General features: G+C 40.7%; 1 protein-coding gene across 1 annotated transcript in view; it reads left to right on the forward strand.

Moving 5' to 3' along the window:
• The window catches only part of tanc1 (tetratricopeptide repeat, ankyrin repeat and coiled-coil containing 1), an 85,107-nt gene that overhangs the window by 14,035 nt on the left and 56,721 nt on the right, over nt 1–14,351 (forward strand). Inside the window, exon 2 of the mRNA XM_022741371.1 lies at nt 4,576–4,782. Coding sequence (XP_022597092.1) covers nt 4,576–4,782 — 207 coding nt within the window. The remainder of the gene's footprint in view (nt 1–4,575; nt 4,783–14,351) is intronic.

Below are 14,351 nucleotides of genomic sequence, written 5' to 3' on the forward strand. Positions count from 1 at the left end.
CCTTGCAGTCCCTCAGAAGGAGTGACAGATTACATTCCATTGCACAGATTTACTTGAAAGGTGAAAGGTACCATCCAGATTTATACCCATGAAAGACATTTGAAAGCATTCAGCTGTGTCGACAGTGCCTAGCATGCTAGCAGGGGAAAAGTAGGATACTTTGGCTACTCGTGAAATTAAATCAGTTTTAATTCGTTGTGGTTGACTTTTATTTGATTAGGGTGGTCACTTTGCCAAGTAATTTGAATAAAGGCTGCAAGGACTTATATTCTATATATTCTAATCAGAATGCAAATATGATGTTGTGCAGTTTCAAACAATGAAGATACCCTCATCAGCATTCAGTCAATTATGGTTTTATATTTCCCTTTTATCCTAGTTTTAATGCAAACCTTCAGTTTCCATCCTTATTACATTACTGCAGATGTAGGAGACAGTGAGGCGGTACATTGGTTGGGATACGCATTCAAGATTGACTCACATTGACCTGCACAAATAATTGATTTGTGTATTTTTCTAAATCAATGTCTTGAAATAATATTGAATCGTTTTATGGGTTGGGCATGTCCTCATGGGCTCTGGCCCTTCACTTTGATGAGGAGGAAAGAGCATGCAAGGGACTGTAATCATTTTTACATCATCTTGGGGCAGCACTGTATAATTAGAAAGGGTTGATTTCCTTGACCACAGCAGGGGCTGAAATTGCAGGCCTTGCCCCAACCAGGGTTTAGGAAAGTAACTGAAATAGCACTGGCGAGTTTCTGTCCTTGTGTCCCTCTGCGTTATATAGTATCGGTCAGATGGCAGCGCAGTCACCGTGACATGCTGCAGCCTATTCACCAGCACTTGGATGACCGGCTTTTATGTGGCACTTCTTGTTTTCAGAAGCAACTACCAAAATTACATCTTTGCCATAATCTCTTTAGCATGCAATATGGCTGAAACCTATGTAAGCCACGACCTACTGTGACTGCAGCAAGTGAACAGTCAGCTGGCAGCTTTTACAGTATACCACGATGTAGCTTTTAGTAAAAGGCTACATTGTAGTACAGTGTTTCTCCTCCATCAGTGTCTCACTGCAACGGTTATCATGCCCTCTACAGAATGGCAAGTTATATCTGATAGATAGATAGATAGATAGATACTTTATTTATCCTCTATGGGAAATTCAGGTGTCCATCAGCTCATAAGTATTAGTAATAATAATAATAATAATAATAATAATAACAATAATAGTTAATAGTAAATAATAAACAGTAATAGTTAATAAATTAGTCATTTAGTGAATGGACAATAGAAACGTAGCATTTCAGTGTTATTTTTTCCAGTACATCAAATTTAGCTGAATCAGATAAATGTTCAATCCCACACATAGGGGCTACATGATCTTCATTTTGTACAGATACTGTCAATGCATTGTTAAAATGAATTTTTATGTCTTTATTCAAGAGTTATTCTAGAATAACAGTAGAGAGATGACAGGAAATAATGGGAGGGAGAGATAAGAAGTGATGCAAAATGAACAAGGATGTTGTGGTTCATGGCCAATGCCGTCACCTCTAGCCCACCAGACTGCCCCAAAATATATCAGCGTGAATCTCAGATTTAATTAATTCAGTAATATATACACCTTGGAGGAACACTTGGTATTGATGTAGGATCAGCATTTGAAATGCGAGGGTTGCTTCTTGTCTTGAGGTTTGTGTTGAATTCTCCTCACAGAGAGACCTTGTCTTATACTCTCTGCATCAAATCCTCCACATCTGCATATCTTACCCACAATCAGACACACACACTTCCCTAAGGACCCTTTAAAGTGTCAGTGTCAATGTGGATGCAGGATTTTCCACTCAGGTCAGGGTGACTGCAGGTCCTGGCGTTGGCTGAATGACCTTTGGGCCATTCACAGGTTTTTCCACGTCTGAGGGCATTCAGAGGTGTCATTGCAACCTTTCCGCTTCCTGTCTCTGGCATTCTTCTTTGTTTAGGAACCCTTTAAAACACAGGGCAGCTTTGTGTCCCCTGTGGTGAGGCGGAGGCGTGGAGAAAATGGATCTCTGTTTCTGATTAGCACAGCAGCCCAACAACACTCAGTTCCCTGAGGAGTGGAGCAGGATGCTAATAGTAGCTTGCCTCTTGTAGCTCAGTCCTCAGTGATTTCTACAAACCTTCTGCAGACAGGCGTCAGTGCTAATCTGCTGAACAGTCCTGAAAACAGAACCAAAGCTAATTGTCATTGCTGTGGTTGGCCACATCTGCAGTTATGATTTAGCTGGGTCTGCTGACGTATGGTCTGTATTATTAGTTAGGTACTACATGTTATCTTGAGGTTGATAATTCATACATTTTAATTTGTGGCTATGATGAGTGGGCAACTTTGATGCCGCAGAATAGATTACCGTACTGTGCTGTTAGCTGGCTCCATGGCTAGAATGGTCTTTCCATGCAGGATTGGTTCTCAGTAAAGCAAAACCTGTTTTTTCCATCTAGGGCTTGGATACCACTGAGCAAACTAGTAGCCAGGTACAGTCATTTGTAAGTCTTGTGCTAAGTCATGTGAAGAGACTGTGGGGAACCATTTCTGTGAGGAGAACAAATCACTCTATCTCCATGGTGAGACAGAAAAAATGGGATAGGGAATATCTAGTCTGAGATGTGAGTGTGAGAACAGTGACACTCCACAACAGAAAAATCTGTTGGCTTGCAAAATAAGACAGTGGATTTCTCTCATTTTCTGAAAACCTGGATTGTGTTGTATACCACTGTTACCAGCTCAGCAGGTTTTTCTGTTTTGAGATTACTGTATTTACATAATGTGGAGTCTTTACATTGGATACAACTGTTGGTAGTTTACCAGCCTTTTCTCTTGGTTTCTCAAGCTGATCAGTATTATTTACAATATGTTGGGCCACTTTTAAGAACTGCATTCTGAATACCAGAGGTTTTTATTTATTTATTTATTTATTTATTTTTATAGCTAGCTATCTTTTTACGATTCATGCCCCAAAACCAGTGTTGATGAAATTGTGCCCTTTTCTTTGGCCTTGATGTCCCTTTTTTGCTCATTTGCTCATTACTGCAACTACATCACCAGATTCTGCTTTCAGTTTGACAAATTGTATATGGCCTCAGGTCAGAGAAGCCCAACTGAGGTAGTAGTCTCTGTAGCAAGGTGAGGTGTGCAGCAGAGTTTCACACTTTTTCTCATTTTTTCTAATCTAGAGAGTTTCAAATGAGCTTCATGTTAAATATGTGGCGGGCTAGTTAATGGTGAGTACATGTTTTCCTAGTTGTGATTGATTCACAACATTCTGCTGTAGCTCTGCAAGGAGGCAGATAAGGAACGATACGGTAGAGACTAGATCTTATATACAGTCTATGGGCTAGATGAACATCAATGACACTTCTCAAAATCACATAGCATAACTGATAAGAGATTTGCGCCCCCAAATCTTTGAATGGAACAACCAGCCACTGTGCTTAGTGAGTAACATGTTATCTTAAACTCAGTGGTCAATGACACAGCTTTATTTACTCCATTCACTGGATGTCCTTCTCATGTGCCTCAGTGGCATGAGAAATGCTCACTGGTCCATGACCCTGGGTTTAAATACATATTATGTGCCTCTGTGTTTTCTGGGATGCGGGTCATTTCTCCTTTTTCCCACTCCTACCAGTTGTCCTTGTTTGTGTCCCTAGCAACCTATTAAGAGACTTATCTCTGACATTCCTCTCTGGCGTGACATTCTGTAATGTCCGGCTGAATTCATGAACACCGACAAACTTGTTCTTAAAGTCCCCAGATTGTTGCAGTTACTCATTCACACATGCTAACATCCTCAGTCTGAGTATGTCCTGTTTACATCCTTAAACCCAATCTTGACAGCGTACCAGCCTGCAACATGTTGGTGGTCAGAAACATTTCAGATAGGATGCCTATCAGAAAGGAATTTTGACTCCTGTAAACATGCTGCAGTCAGCCAATTCACATGGGAGAAATGTATTATGGGATACAGAGTATGACCTGGGATGATATTTTGCATCTGTTTATTTCAGGTCACTGAGCCACGTAGGGAATTTGATAATCACTTGGGTGGCTATGGTGACACTGTCTTAATATATACCCCTGTGTGTTGCACAAATCCAAACAATTCTCTAATTCTACCTTCAGTTGACTCATCTTGAAAAATTAATTGACATTGTGCACACAATGCTGATTAATGTGCAGTACATTCACATAACATGCATTATTGCTTTGTTAAACAATTCTCAGAGTTTTAACAACTTTGTCCTGGAATAGCACTTTGGGCTAAACGGGTTTAAAAGTCTAGAAATTTCACTTCCTTCAGCCCTCAAAACTCTGCTCTTAATGAACACTTAAAGAGCAACTGCACAGTAAAAGAAGAAGATATGCCTACGTAGGTTTGTGTGTTTTTGTGCTGCTGAAGGTCAGTGCATAACTAAATAGGTAGCAAAATTTAACGACTCTGTCTAGATTCCTGACATCAGTACATGAGGTAATACCAAAGGTATTTGTACCATCTGTTACAACCTTGTGATTCTCCTCATCAACAGGTGATGTTCACAGTCACAGTGCCCAAAGAAGATTCCCACATGAGGGAAACCCCTTGCCCCAGGGCCCTGGCAGCAGTCACCCTAATGCACAAGATGATGTTTTCAGGCTAAGTCTTGCCAAGGGAGTGTCCATGTCTCTCCCATCATCACCTCTCCTGCCACGACAGTCCTACATGATGCCGTTACGCCCCAGCAAGAGATCACCAGGTACAACACCATCTATATGTGCTGCAAGCATTTGGGTTATTCCAATTCTTTTGTACACTATTTCAGTGCCAAAATGGGTTTACGAGTTACGAGTTTACGAGTTACCTGTAAAATTGCTCCTGTCTACCTTCAGGTGCTTATGTATGATTGTTCAACATCTGCCAGTTGCTCCGGGAATGACAGTTCCTCTCAGCCTTAAAACACTGCTGCTGCCACTTCTAACTTAGTTGCCTCTGAAACATGTCAAGAGAGTATTAGTCTGAGCTACTTCGGAAAAAATAAAAGTAATTGGGTAGACAGGGGGATAAAGTAATAAAGGCAGCTGGACCATTCTAGATCCCACCAGTTAGTCTGTGAGCTCAGTCTGCTTACAGAGATTTGTTTTTGTCACTTCATCCCCGTATTTGATCACCTTGTGTCGAAGTATAGGTCTCTACAACTGCACTGTGTGTTTACACTTTACTGGCTCGTAATGGGTGAGTGTTTACACTGGATCTAATTGTAAATCCCCCCTGGCTCGCTCTGTCCACTATGTGGAGAACAAGCTTGTCAGCAGCTGTAGAGCGCTTCAAAGCGGGGGATACCTTTGTAGCTGAACTTGTTTCAACCTGAGTCTTTGTATTCTGGAGACTTGGCAAAGAGGAGAGAAATCCTTTAAGTGGTCAATGTGGCCCCACTCACATGTGGCACTCATCTGTGGGCTATCTTGCCTTTGTTTAGAGTGGTTACAGCTTTGATCTGTTTAGTGTAAAGATGAGTTGTCGGGAGGGGGATGGTACGGTATGATCCCTATGCAAACTTGCTCAGGTTCACATCTCCCATAAGAAATCTTCATTTAGCTGTTCAACTCCAGTTTTAAGATTTAGGTTTAAGTTGTGTTTCACTTCATTTTATTTAAAAAAAAAAAAAAAAAAAAAAAGTTTTTAATGAGCTTTCTAATATGGAAGGCCGTGCTCCAATTCCAGTTACATATCAGGATGGATATATTGTGTTTGCTTGAGTGTTTCCATCTCAAACCTGATTTTTATGCTTCTTTTCCATAATTCTCATCACGTAATTCAAAACCCAATATTTGACTTGCAGGCCTGAAATTGTGATGCAGTGCATTATGTAAATGTTCAGTGGAAACCGGATACATAATTGCAAGTATGCTTACTCTCTAGTTTATGAAAAAGACAAATATAGTTTATAATAACTAAGAGTTTCACTTCAGCCCCCACTCAAGTTAAAGCAAACCTATTCAACTACTTCAGATAATACAGGATTTGGGAAGACTGTTTTAAATATCCATCAGAGAGGGTGCTGATGAAATGTACATTTACAGACATGACGATGGCGACATAGAGGGAGATGAAGAGGGAGGAGGCTGAGTTTGTGAAGGTGAAAAGTGCCCTGGGGACAGGGGAAGGGGAAGACTCATTAAAGGCATATTCCCTCGTGGCGTGCTCTGAGGCATGGAAAAAATGGACTGGCAAGATAGGATGCTATGGAGGACAACCAGGGAGTGAGGGTTGGGGGAGGGTCTGGAAACTCTGTTCCACTGTCCTCACAGGTAACTGTGAAAATCCGCAGGGGGAGAGTTCACACCTCCAGTTAATAAACCCATACTGCAGGAAATGTCTCAGCTCTGCGACGAAAACAACATGGGTCATGCTGCAGTTTCTCTTTCTCAATCTTGCTGAGCCAAAGAGGCGACATTGTGTTATACTCAATTTAAGACTCATCTCTTGTTGAAATGAGTAAGGTTAACCTCTACCAAAAGTGGAAAGAATTGAGTCGGCCCTGTAACTATTATGGAGATTATCTGTTATAAACCAAATTATCAGTGAGTAGTTCATTTTCTTTCACCTTGGTTTTTTTTAGAAAGATGGCTGGAGTTCTTGTTACCGTTTCAACACAGTCATGCACAATGGGGTAAAGTTGACACAGATGTCTTGCTAGCTCAGCCATCCTGGCTCGTCCTGTTAAACCTGGCCCAGTATGTACCACTAACACTTTTGTTCTTAAGCATGCCAGCATTATGAAAATGAAGGTTCATCCGTATTCTAGGTAAAGATAAAGAATAGATGTTGTATGTAAATGTTTAAGAGCTATTATCTGATTTCTGTTCCTAAGTAAGACACCTTGAAAGGTGTTCTTATTCAGCCAGCAGATGGTTGCATCATGCACACAATTGTGGAGACCATGGACTTTCCAACACAGGGAAAATGTGGACCAATCCTAATAGAAACACCTCTACAAGCAATTCCTCATGAATGTAGGGAATAACCACATCTAGTAACAACTTTAATTTTCATGAATAATATTGCAAATAGTACATCTGATATTATTTATGTTGCATATTTATGGCATGTGTGACAACAACATGGGTTTCTTGTTATTGTTGATCAGTTTATCTTAACAATGGACTGCTCTGTCAGACCACCCTCATCATATAATCTTCTTGCATGTCGGTGTCCTGTCAAAACCATGTTTTATATTTTATGAGCAAAGAAAAACGGATACGTTTTCAGCTTTGTGCTAATTTTCCCAGAGTCCAATTTAAAAGGCATATTCTAAACATTATCAAGGCAATGACATAAAAACATACACAAAAAACAACCTATGCAAGAAAAAACAAACTGTACACATGAGAACAATGAGAATCGCATAAATAACGCCAGTGCAAAAACAATAACCTGTAATATTTAGATATTGCGAATGACATGAGAAAATGGCATTGCTAGTGTAAATAAATAACTACATATTATACATGATTTTAAAATGGTTTATTTGCGTTAATAAGTAAAAAGGATTCATCAAGCTATAAATGAACACTTAATCATTCAGTTTTACTGAAACATTCAAAATTACCTAACTTGGAGAAACATGGTTTTGACTGGTTAGTGGTGGGAGTGATTATAAGTGATTCTAAGGTCAGATGATAGTCGGTGCAGTGCTTCAAGGATATACATGTATATGGGTTAAATATATCTATAGTTTTTTCCTTATAGCTGGTGCCATTGCATACAGAGCCTGAGAACCATGCCTACATAATACCAAAATCTACACTAAGCCTATTTATATAATCTGCCTATGTTCTAATTAATGCAAGGCATTTTTTGACTCCTTAGTCAAAATTTAACAATATTCTTAGGAACATTTCCTAAAAGCTTCTACAGTCAGACAACCCTGATTTATTTATACATAAAGTACATCCATTGGTACATTCATTTCACACATCCATTCGTTCTCCTTCCCATCCAGCCATCACTGATGTCTTGGGGGGTGGGGGGTGGTTTCACAAATTCAGAAAGCATTTTGTGGCCTGGCTTCATTTCCTGACACATTGGATAATCTATCGCCGTTTGGAGGGCCCCAACTTAGTGGTTGTTCTTTTCATGAAAAACTTCACAGGGGACAACAGAGAAACATTGAGTTAATTAGGAGTGTGACGGATGCCTGAGCCGCAAAGTCCTGGTGGTGTTGACTGCCACAGCTTTGATCAGCTAAACCCAGAGCTTAACCATGAAACACAGCACTCTGACATGTGTTGAACAGCACCTAGTCTTTACAGTCCTAATAGTTTACAGGCCTTCGAAAGGCCCGGGAAGGACATTTACTGCAAGAATGTTGCCTGAATGGACCCATCTTGCTCCAGCCCAGTGCAGGTCAAAGATCAAGAATTGAAAAACTTGAGGGCCTTCAATCTGAAGTAGGTAGAGTAAAGTTGATGACACAGTAAATGTGATTTTCATCTCTCTTTAAGCCATTAGAACTGATAGAACTTCATGGTCCCACAGTCTCCAGGGTATCTCCACAGTGACCTCCACTGGTTGCAATAGGTTACTGTGCTGTTGTGGGGTGAAAAACATCTGTTGTCTTTAAAGTTGCACTGCTAAGTAAGTGCAAGTATGTAAATATGGTCAATTCAACACTACTATTGACAATACAATTTAAACAAGCCCACCTCTCCTTCATCATACACTTTTGTACAACCAGACTGCATCCCTGAAATCTAAGCCCTGCACCAGCTGGCAGATATACAAAAGCAGAATATCACATATTAGTCGAAGTGAGTTTCCACAAAGATGTTGGAGGATGGTAGATACAGAGGAGATACCAATGTTGCCACTGAATGGGCAGTAGATGTTTGACCTTTCTGTAGTTGCATGACGACACGGCGAGCCCCATGCTATGCCTCTGTAACCCAGCCTGCAAGGGATCATAAAACAGCAATTCATATTAATTTATTGCTGTCATCAGCAGTGTATCGTTTTAATTGGTATATACTGTATGCAATGAGGCCGCAGGCATAGCGGTCTCTGCTAGGCTGTTGAAACGAGTTACGTGACTTTTGCTTTGATGGGCGCTTCAGCTTTCTGTGGGTAGGAGGCTGATTCACGTATCGATCAGCCAAGCAGGTCTGCAAATCACCACCAGGGTGCACAGCTCACTATTCTGTCATGATCTCTCTATCAGAGGATCAGGAAAGACTGCAGGATTTTTTTTTTCCCATGTCATCAAGGCTGGTTGGTGACCCTGCTGATGCTCTTCAATTGGATGAAACCATATTATGTTTGAACACTCGGCAACCTGAAAAAAATCCCTGGAACTTGCAAGGACACAATAGCTTTTTGCTTGCCAGACCTAGCTCTGTGTGTGTCTATTTAAGCCGATCAGGTGATGATTTTCACTGACTGATGCTTTGACCTCTTTGCTACTTGTCTCTTTCTGTTTTGTGGCAGCAACTGTGCAGACTTTGCAGTGTATTTTTTATGGTTATAAAGCACCATAGCCATTTAGTAAAGTACCTGTGTTAAAGCAGAGGAAACTGATAGTTTTGGAGGATATTAACACAACTGCATAAAACACAACAGAAAGAACATTTGGTGAAACACTTGATGATTTCTTCATAAATTTCTGTTTTTTCATTAAGCCTCAGTTACAGAGTAGTTGCTAACAGCATATGCAAGTTGAAGGACAGTGTTTGCTTTAACTCAAACCACCTCGGCTAACAGAAATTTGTGTCATGGGATTATAACTGCAGCTCGTTTTTCACAATCAGTTTAAATACCTTTCTGACAAATAACATCAGAGGAAACATGAGCACAGTGTTCATCTACGAGCCTTCTTCATCTTCTTCTACACTGCCAGACGAGTGCAGTTTATTTTGTAATTCTGTCAGGAGGATAGAAACTCTCTTCAAAGGCAGTTGTAGCCCCTTTGAGGTGAGCTCTCCTGAAGTCACCTCTGGGGTACTGACAGCAACCAGACAGCCCTGGGGGAATATTGATGCCTTTCTGAGAGCTGAGCTGTAAAAGACCTTGTGATGCTGCATGGACTCTTTGAAAGCTTCCTGTGATAGGCACCCAGTGAAAAATACTATCCAGTTCTCTACTTCACTGCGCTTCACTACACTCCAGCTTTGCCTCATTATCACGTGCAGCCCCCCATTTTCATCTGCAGTGGGTTCCCAGTTCACCTACTGCCTCAGAGACCAATACCGAATAAACTGTTAATGTCTCTTCAGTCAGTCAGTAGTGTCATGATGCTCATATAATATAATGGTGTATCATATTAGATTGTAAATGGTTAAAGTCTTACTTGACACTGCCTGAGTTATGTGTGAGATTAATCATGACTATTAAACATATTGTGAAAAAAAAAAAGAAGATGATCAGTCTCTCAATGTGGTACAGTGCAGAAGTTGCATTAACCAGAGAGGATAATGGTAATATGTCAAGCTGTGAAAAGGGAATGAATCATAAATTAGCATTCACATGTTAAGTAATGAACCATGCCTGTAATCTTTCTCTACTTTTTTGCAACCATAACGGTGAAAGGATTCAATCTTGGTACAGCTATTAACAAGACCATTCCAGATTTACTAAATAAAACTGATTTGTCGTGCAGTGCACAGAATACCAATCTCATCTTTCTTTTTTTTTTTCTTTTTTTTTTGCCAGAATGTATTATTTTTCACGTTTGAGTTGAAGAATGACATTTCAGAACATAAAGAGGGCTGTTGTGAGAATGCTTTCATTCCCCTTTGCTGCACAAAGAGGACACACTGTCTCATTGATAAGCTGAAATGTGAAGAGTGTCAGAGTCCATCTTGAAGAATGCTGGGAAAACTCCTTGATCACTTCGTAACCATGAACAATCCTCTCTTTCATCGGAATTTACTGGACATAACAAGTTGTGGGCCATAGGTATTCGACTGTTTGGTATGTGTATATGTGCGCCTGCGTGCATGTGCCTGCTGAGTGATAGCTCGCTGGTCATGGCTTCCTGAGTCTTACGGTGAATACCAGTGAGTAAAGAGTCCTCTGCAGTCACAGCTCGTCTGGCTGCTTTACCCAAGAGATGCTCTTTTTCTCTCTCTGTTTTTCTTCCTTAACCCACCTCCCCCTGTGCTTTCTGTTTGCTTGCTTTTCTTGCCATTTATTTAACAAGTGTATTTACATAGAGACATATTTACACTGAAGGTGAGCAGCTGATGTTTTCGACTCCATTAATATAGTGAGTGAGCAGGTAGTGTTTAATGTGTACTCATGCCGACATTTCTGCTGCCAGCTATTCCTTTAGGATCTTGTCCTTTTAGGTGTTATCTTCCATGTGTTGCAGTTACACATACTAACTAGTTTAACCCTTTCTGTTAAAGTGATTTGAAGTTTGGAGCAGTGCGAGTGGGATAGAGAAGTTAGAGACAAGTTTTAGTTGACAGAGACAAGGATGCAGCATGAGACAAGATCTTTCAAGTCCTAACCCTAACTCTCTAAGAAAACGAACTACAAATTGACTGATAGAGGGCTTTTGAGGATGACGAGACATATATTTTAGAGTAAAACAATCCATTAACAATCTATCATATATATTTTTCTTTTACATAAGCATCCGTCAAATTTGGTTATTTGGTTTTTACGACATTACGTATTGGGGGCAGGACATTATACAACTGGATAGTGACCTTGAACAGTAATAACTATCAGTAGAAATGCAAATACATCAAAACAATGCATATTGAAAATGAATTAAGAAAAATAATCAAATATATATCTATACATATAATGTCAGACTCTCAAAAAGCTACTGCCCACCATGCCTCTCTCTCTCTCTCTCTCTCTCTCTCGCGCGCTCTCTCGCGCTCTCTCTCGCGCTCTTTCTCTCTCTCTCTCTCTCTCTCTCTCTCTCGCGCGCTCTCTCGCGCTCTCTCTCGCGCTCTTTCTCTCTCTCTCTCTCTCTCTCTCTCTCTCGCGCGCTCTCTCGCGCTCTCTCTCGCGCTCTTTCTCTCTCTCTCTCTCTCTCTCTCTCTCTCCTTTTCAAGCTCAATGTGCTTTTGAATCATTCTGATGGCTTTTTCTTGCACCAATGAGCTCTTGGCTGCTTTTTTTTTTGGAGGACATCAGAATGAGATATTTCTCATTTGTCCTCTCTGCGTGGGGTATGTTCAGAACACTGAGATTTAATGCATTTTAATTTGTTGAATCTAGCTTTGCGATAGGATGTAAAATCCTCACATTCTTCATTTTCATTTCCCTCCATGGTTCTTTATAGAATTTAGAAAATGTTGATTGTCCTTCATAAATTATCAATTGTGTACTAATTAATTTGCATGTGAATAGATTTACATTCTGGAGTTTGCATCGAAGGTGTGATGAGAATGAGAGCACATCTTTATCTTTCTGCCTCTCTCCCCATCATCGTCCTTCAAGGGTCATATGTCTGACAATCGCATCTCTGCGACCTTTTCATGCTTGTTATAGACTGCAATTGCTTATTCGTCAGGGCCTCCATCTCGAAGGGCTCAGCGGTAATGGCACCCTGTTAAATCTTGAGATGAGATTTTGAATGGAAAAGAAACTCTGCCGTGCTTTGTCTGATGCTCAGACATCAGAGCCCCGCTGAAAGACCTTTTGCCTCTTCCCTGTGTTATCAACTCTTAGATGTGACCTGAAATTACCCCTGATAGCCAGCCACATGTTTGTTATTTCATGTGTGGATCCTGTGTTCCTCTTGGCACTTTGTGTAAACTGAATCTGAACTTAAGCATATGGTTTAGATTACTCAAACTATGCCCGCTGTTGTTTTTAGATGAAATACAGTCAACGGAACATATTAGGCCGTTCGCTTTTGGTCCAAGATATTTACCTGAACTAAGTGTGTCTCACACACAGCCCTCTCTGTCTCTGTAAGTCCCCCTTTAATTGGAGCCGTGTGACTCCTGGGTAATAGGTTGTGCCTGACCATTCTTAGATGAATGGAGGTTTTCAGCACAGACTCTTCGGCTTTGTCTGCCAAACAACAGGCTCACTTGGATCGCTTTTGTAGATACTTCACTGGATCAGTCCCCTTGACTCTTAGACACATCTATCTACATAAATCAAATGTCTGTAACATCTCAAATGTGTTGGAAATTATTAGTATAGTAGTTTTGAACAACATTATGATCACAACATACTACACTACTGCTTCCAGCTCCTCTGACGGACAGTTACATTCAGCTTTGGGCTTTTACGTTGAGTTTTTTGAGTTTGAGTTTATGCCTTGTCGTCTGTTAACAAGCAAGAGAACACAATGTTTGAAGAGGCAGAAGCTCTTTTCAGGTATGAAAATCACAGTTCTTACTATGCATTTCAAGTTGCAGATCCATAGATGGCACTGTGCATCAAGCTGACTTTGACTCTCATGCTTGGTTTATTGCAGTGTCACCTCCAGACCATTTCCTCTCACATGGCTGCCGTTGTAACTCCCTTCCCCTCAGTAACCCACACCCCCAGTATCATTATCTGTGGCTGAGATCGCAGCTGTGGTTTAAGAAATTGTACAATCTGATTCAGAGGAAATTTTTTTGTTTGAGGTGGGAGTGACTGGTATTGGATGTGGTAATAGGAAATGGCTATCTCTGCTCTCCCATCCAATCTTCATGTTATGACTGGGGTTACACATACAGTCATCTGATAACAGGAGTCTGGAGGTGGAGGAGGAGGAGGAGGTTTGGATTGGGTTACAGTAGGTCAAGGCTGGAGTAGCATGGCGGAGTGTTGCCAGGGGAGTCATGCTGCTGCCATTCTCTATGGATTTATGGATCTAAATACAGTCACCTATTTTCACATTATTTTCTGAATCTTTAGTGCTGCTCTTGAATGTGGACTCTGGAGTGTATTTCCTTTTTACACAGGAAAATGTTGGCTTGAAGTAGAGGACTTGAAATGTGCACATCTAGTTGCTTGGGAGATGTTTGTTTCATGGCTTAATATTTAGTCTAGTGTCTTTGCTGGATCTCCTGCAAGTATAAACAATTTTATTGCCACTCTTTGAAAAAATTAGTAGGCCTTTGCCATCACTCAAATAAACAACCTTATTTTTTGTCTCTTCAGGGCAGATTAAAAGGCACTTATTACTGGAGATGTTGTACGCAAAAACATGGAAATAATGCAGAAAGAGCTGTGTGTCAAGTGGGGTGACTGTCAGTGATTTATCGTAAAGTTCAGCGCAGTGACCAAGCATTTTGTGTAGAGCTGTGGGATTTTCTAATTCTGTCATGGTGCGAGCGGAGGGAACAGAGCAGCCAGCTAACCTCAGCT

This window comes from Seriola dumerili, unplaced genomic scaffold (genome assembly GCF_002260705.1).
Source record: "Seriola dumerili isolate Sdu_G_001 unplaced genomic scaffold, Sdu_1.0 BDQW01000052.1, whole genome shotgun sequence".
In the NCBI taxonomy this organism is placed as follows: domain Eukaryota; kingdom Metazoa; phylum Chordata; class Actinopteri; order Carangiformes; family Carangidae; genus Seriola; species Seriola dumerili.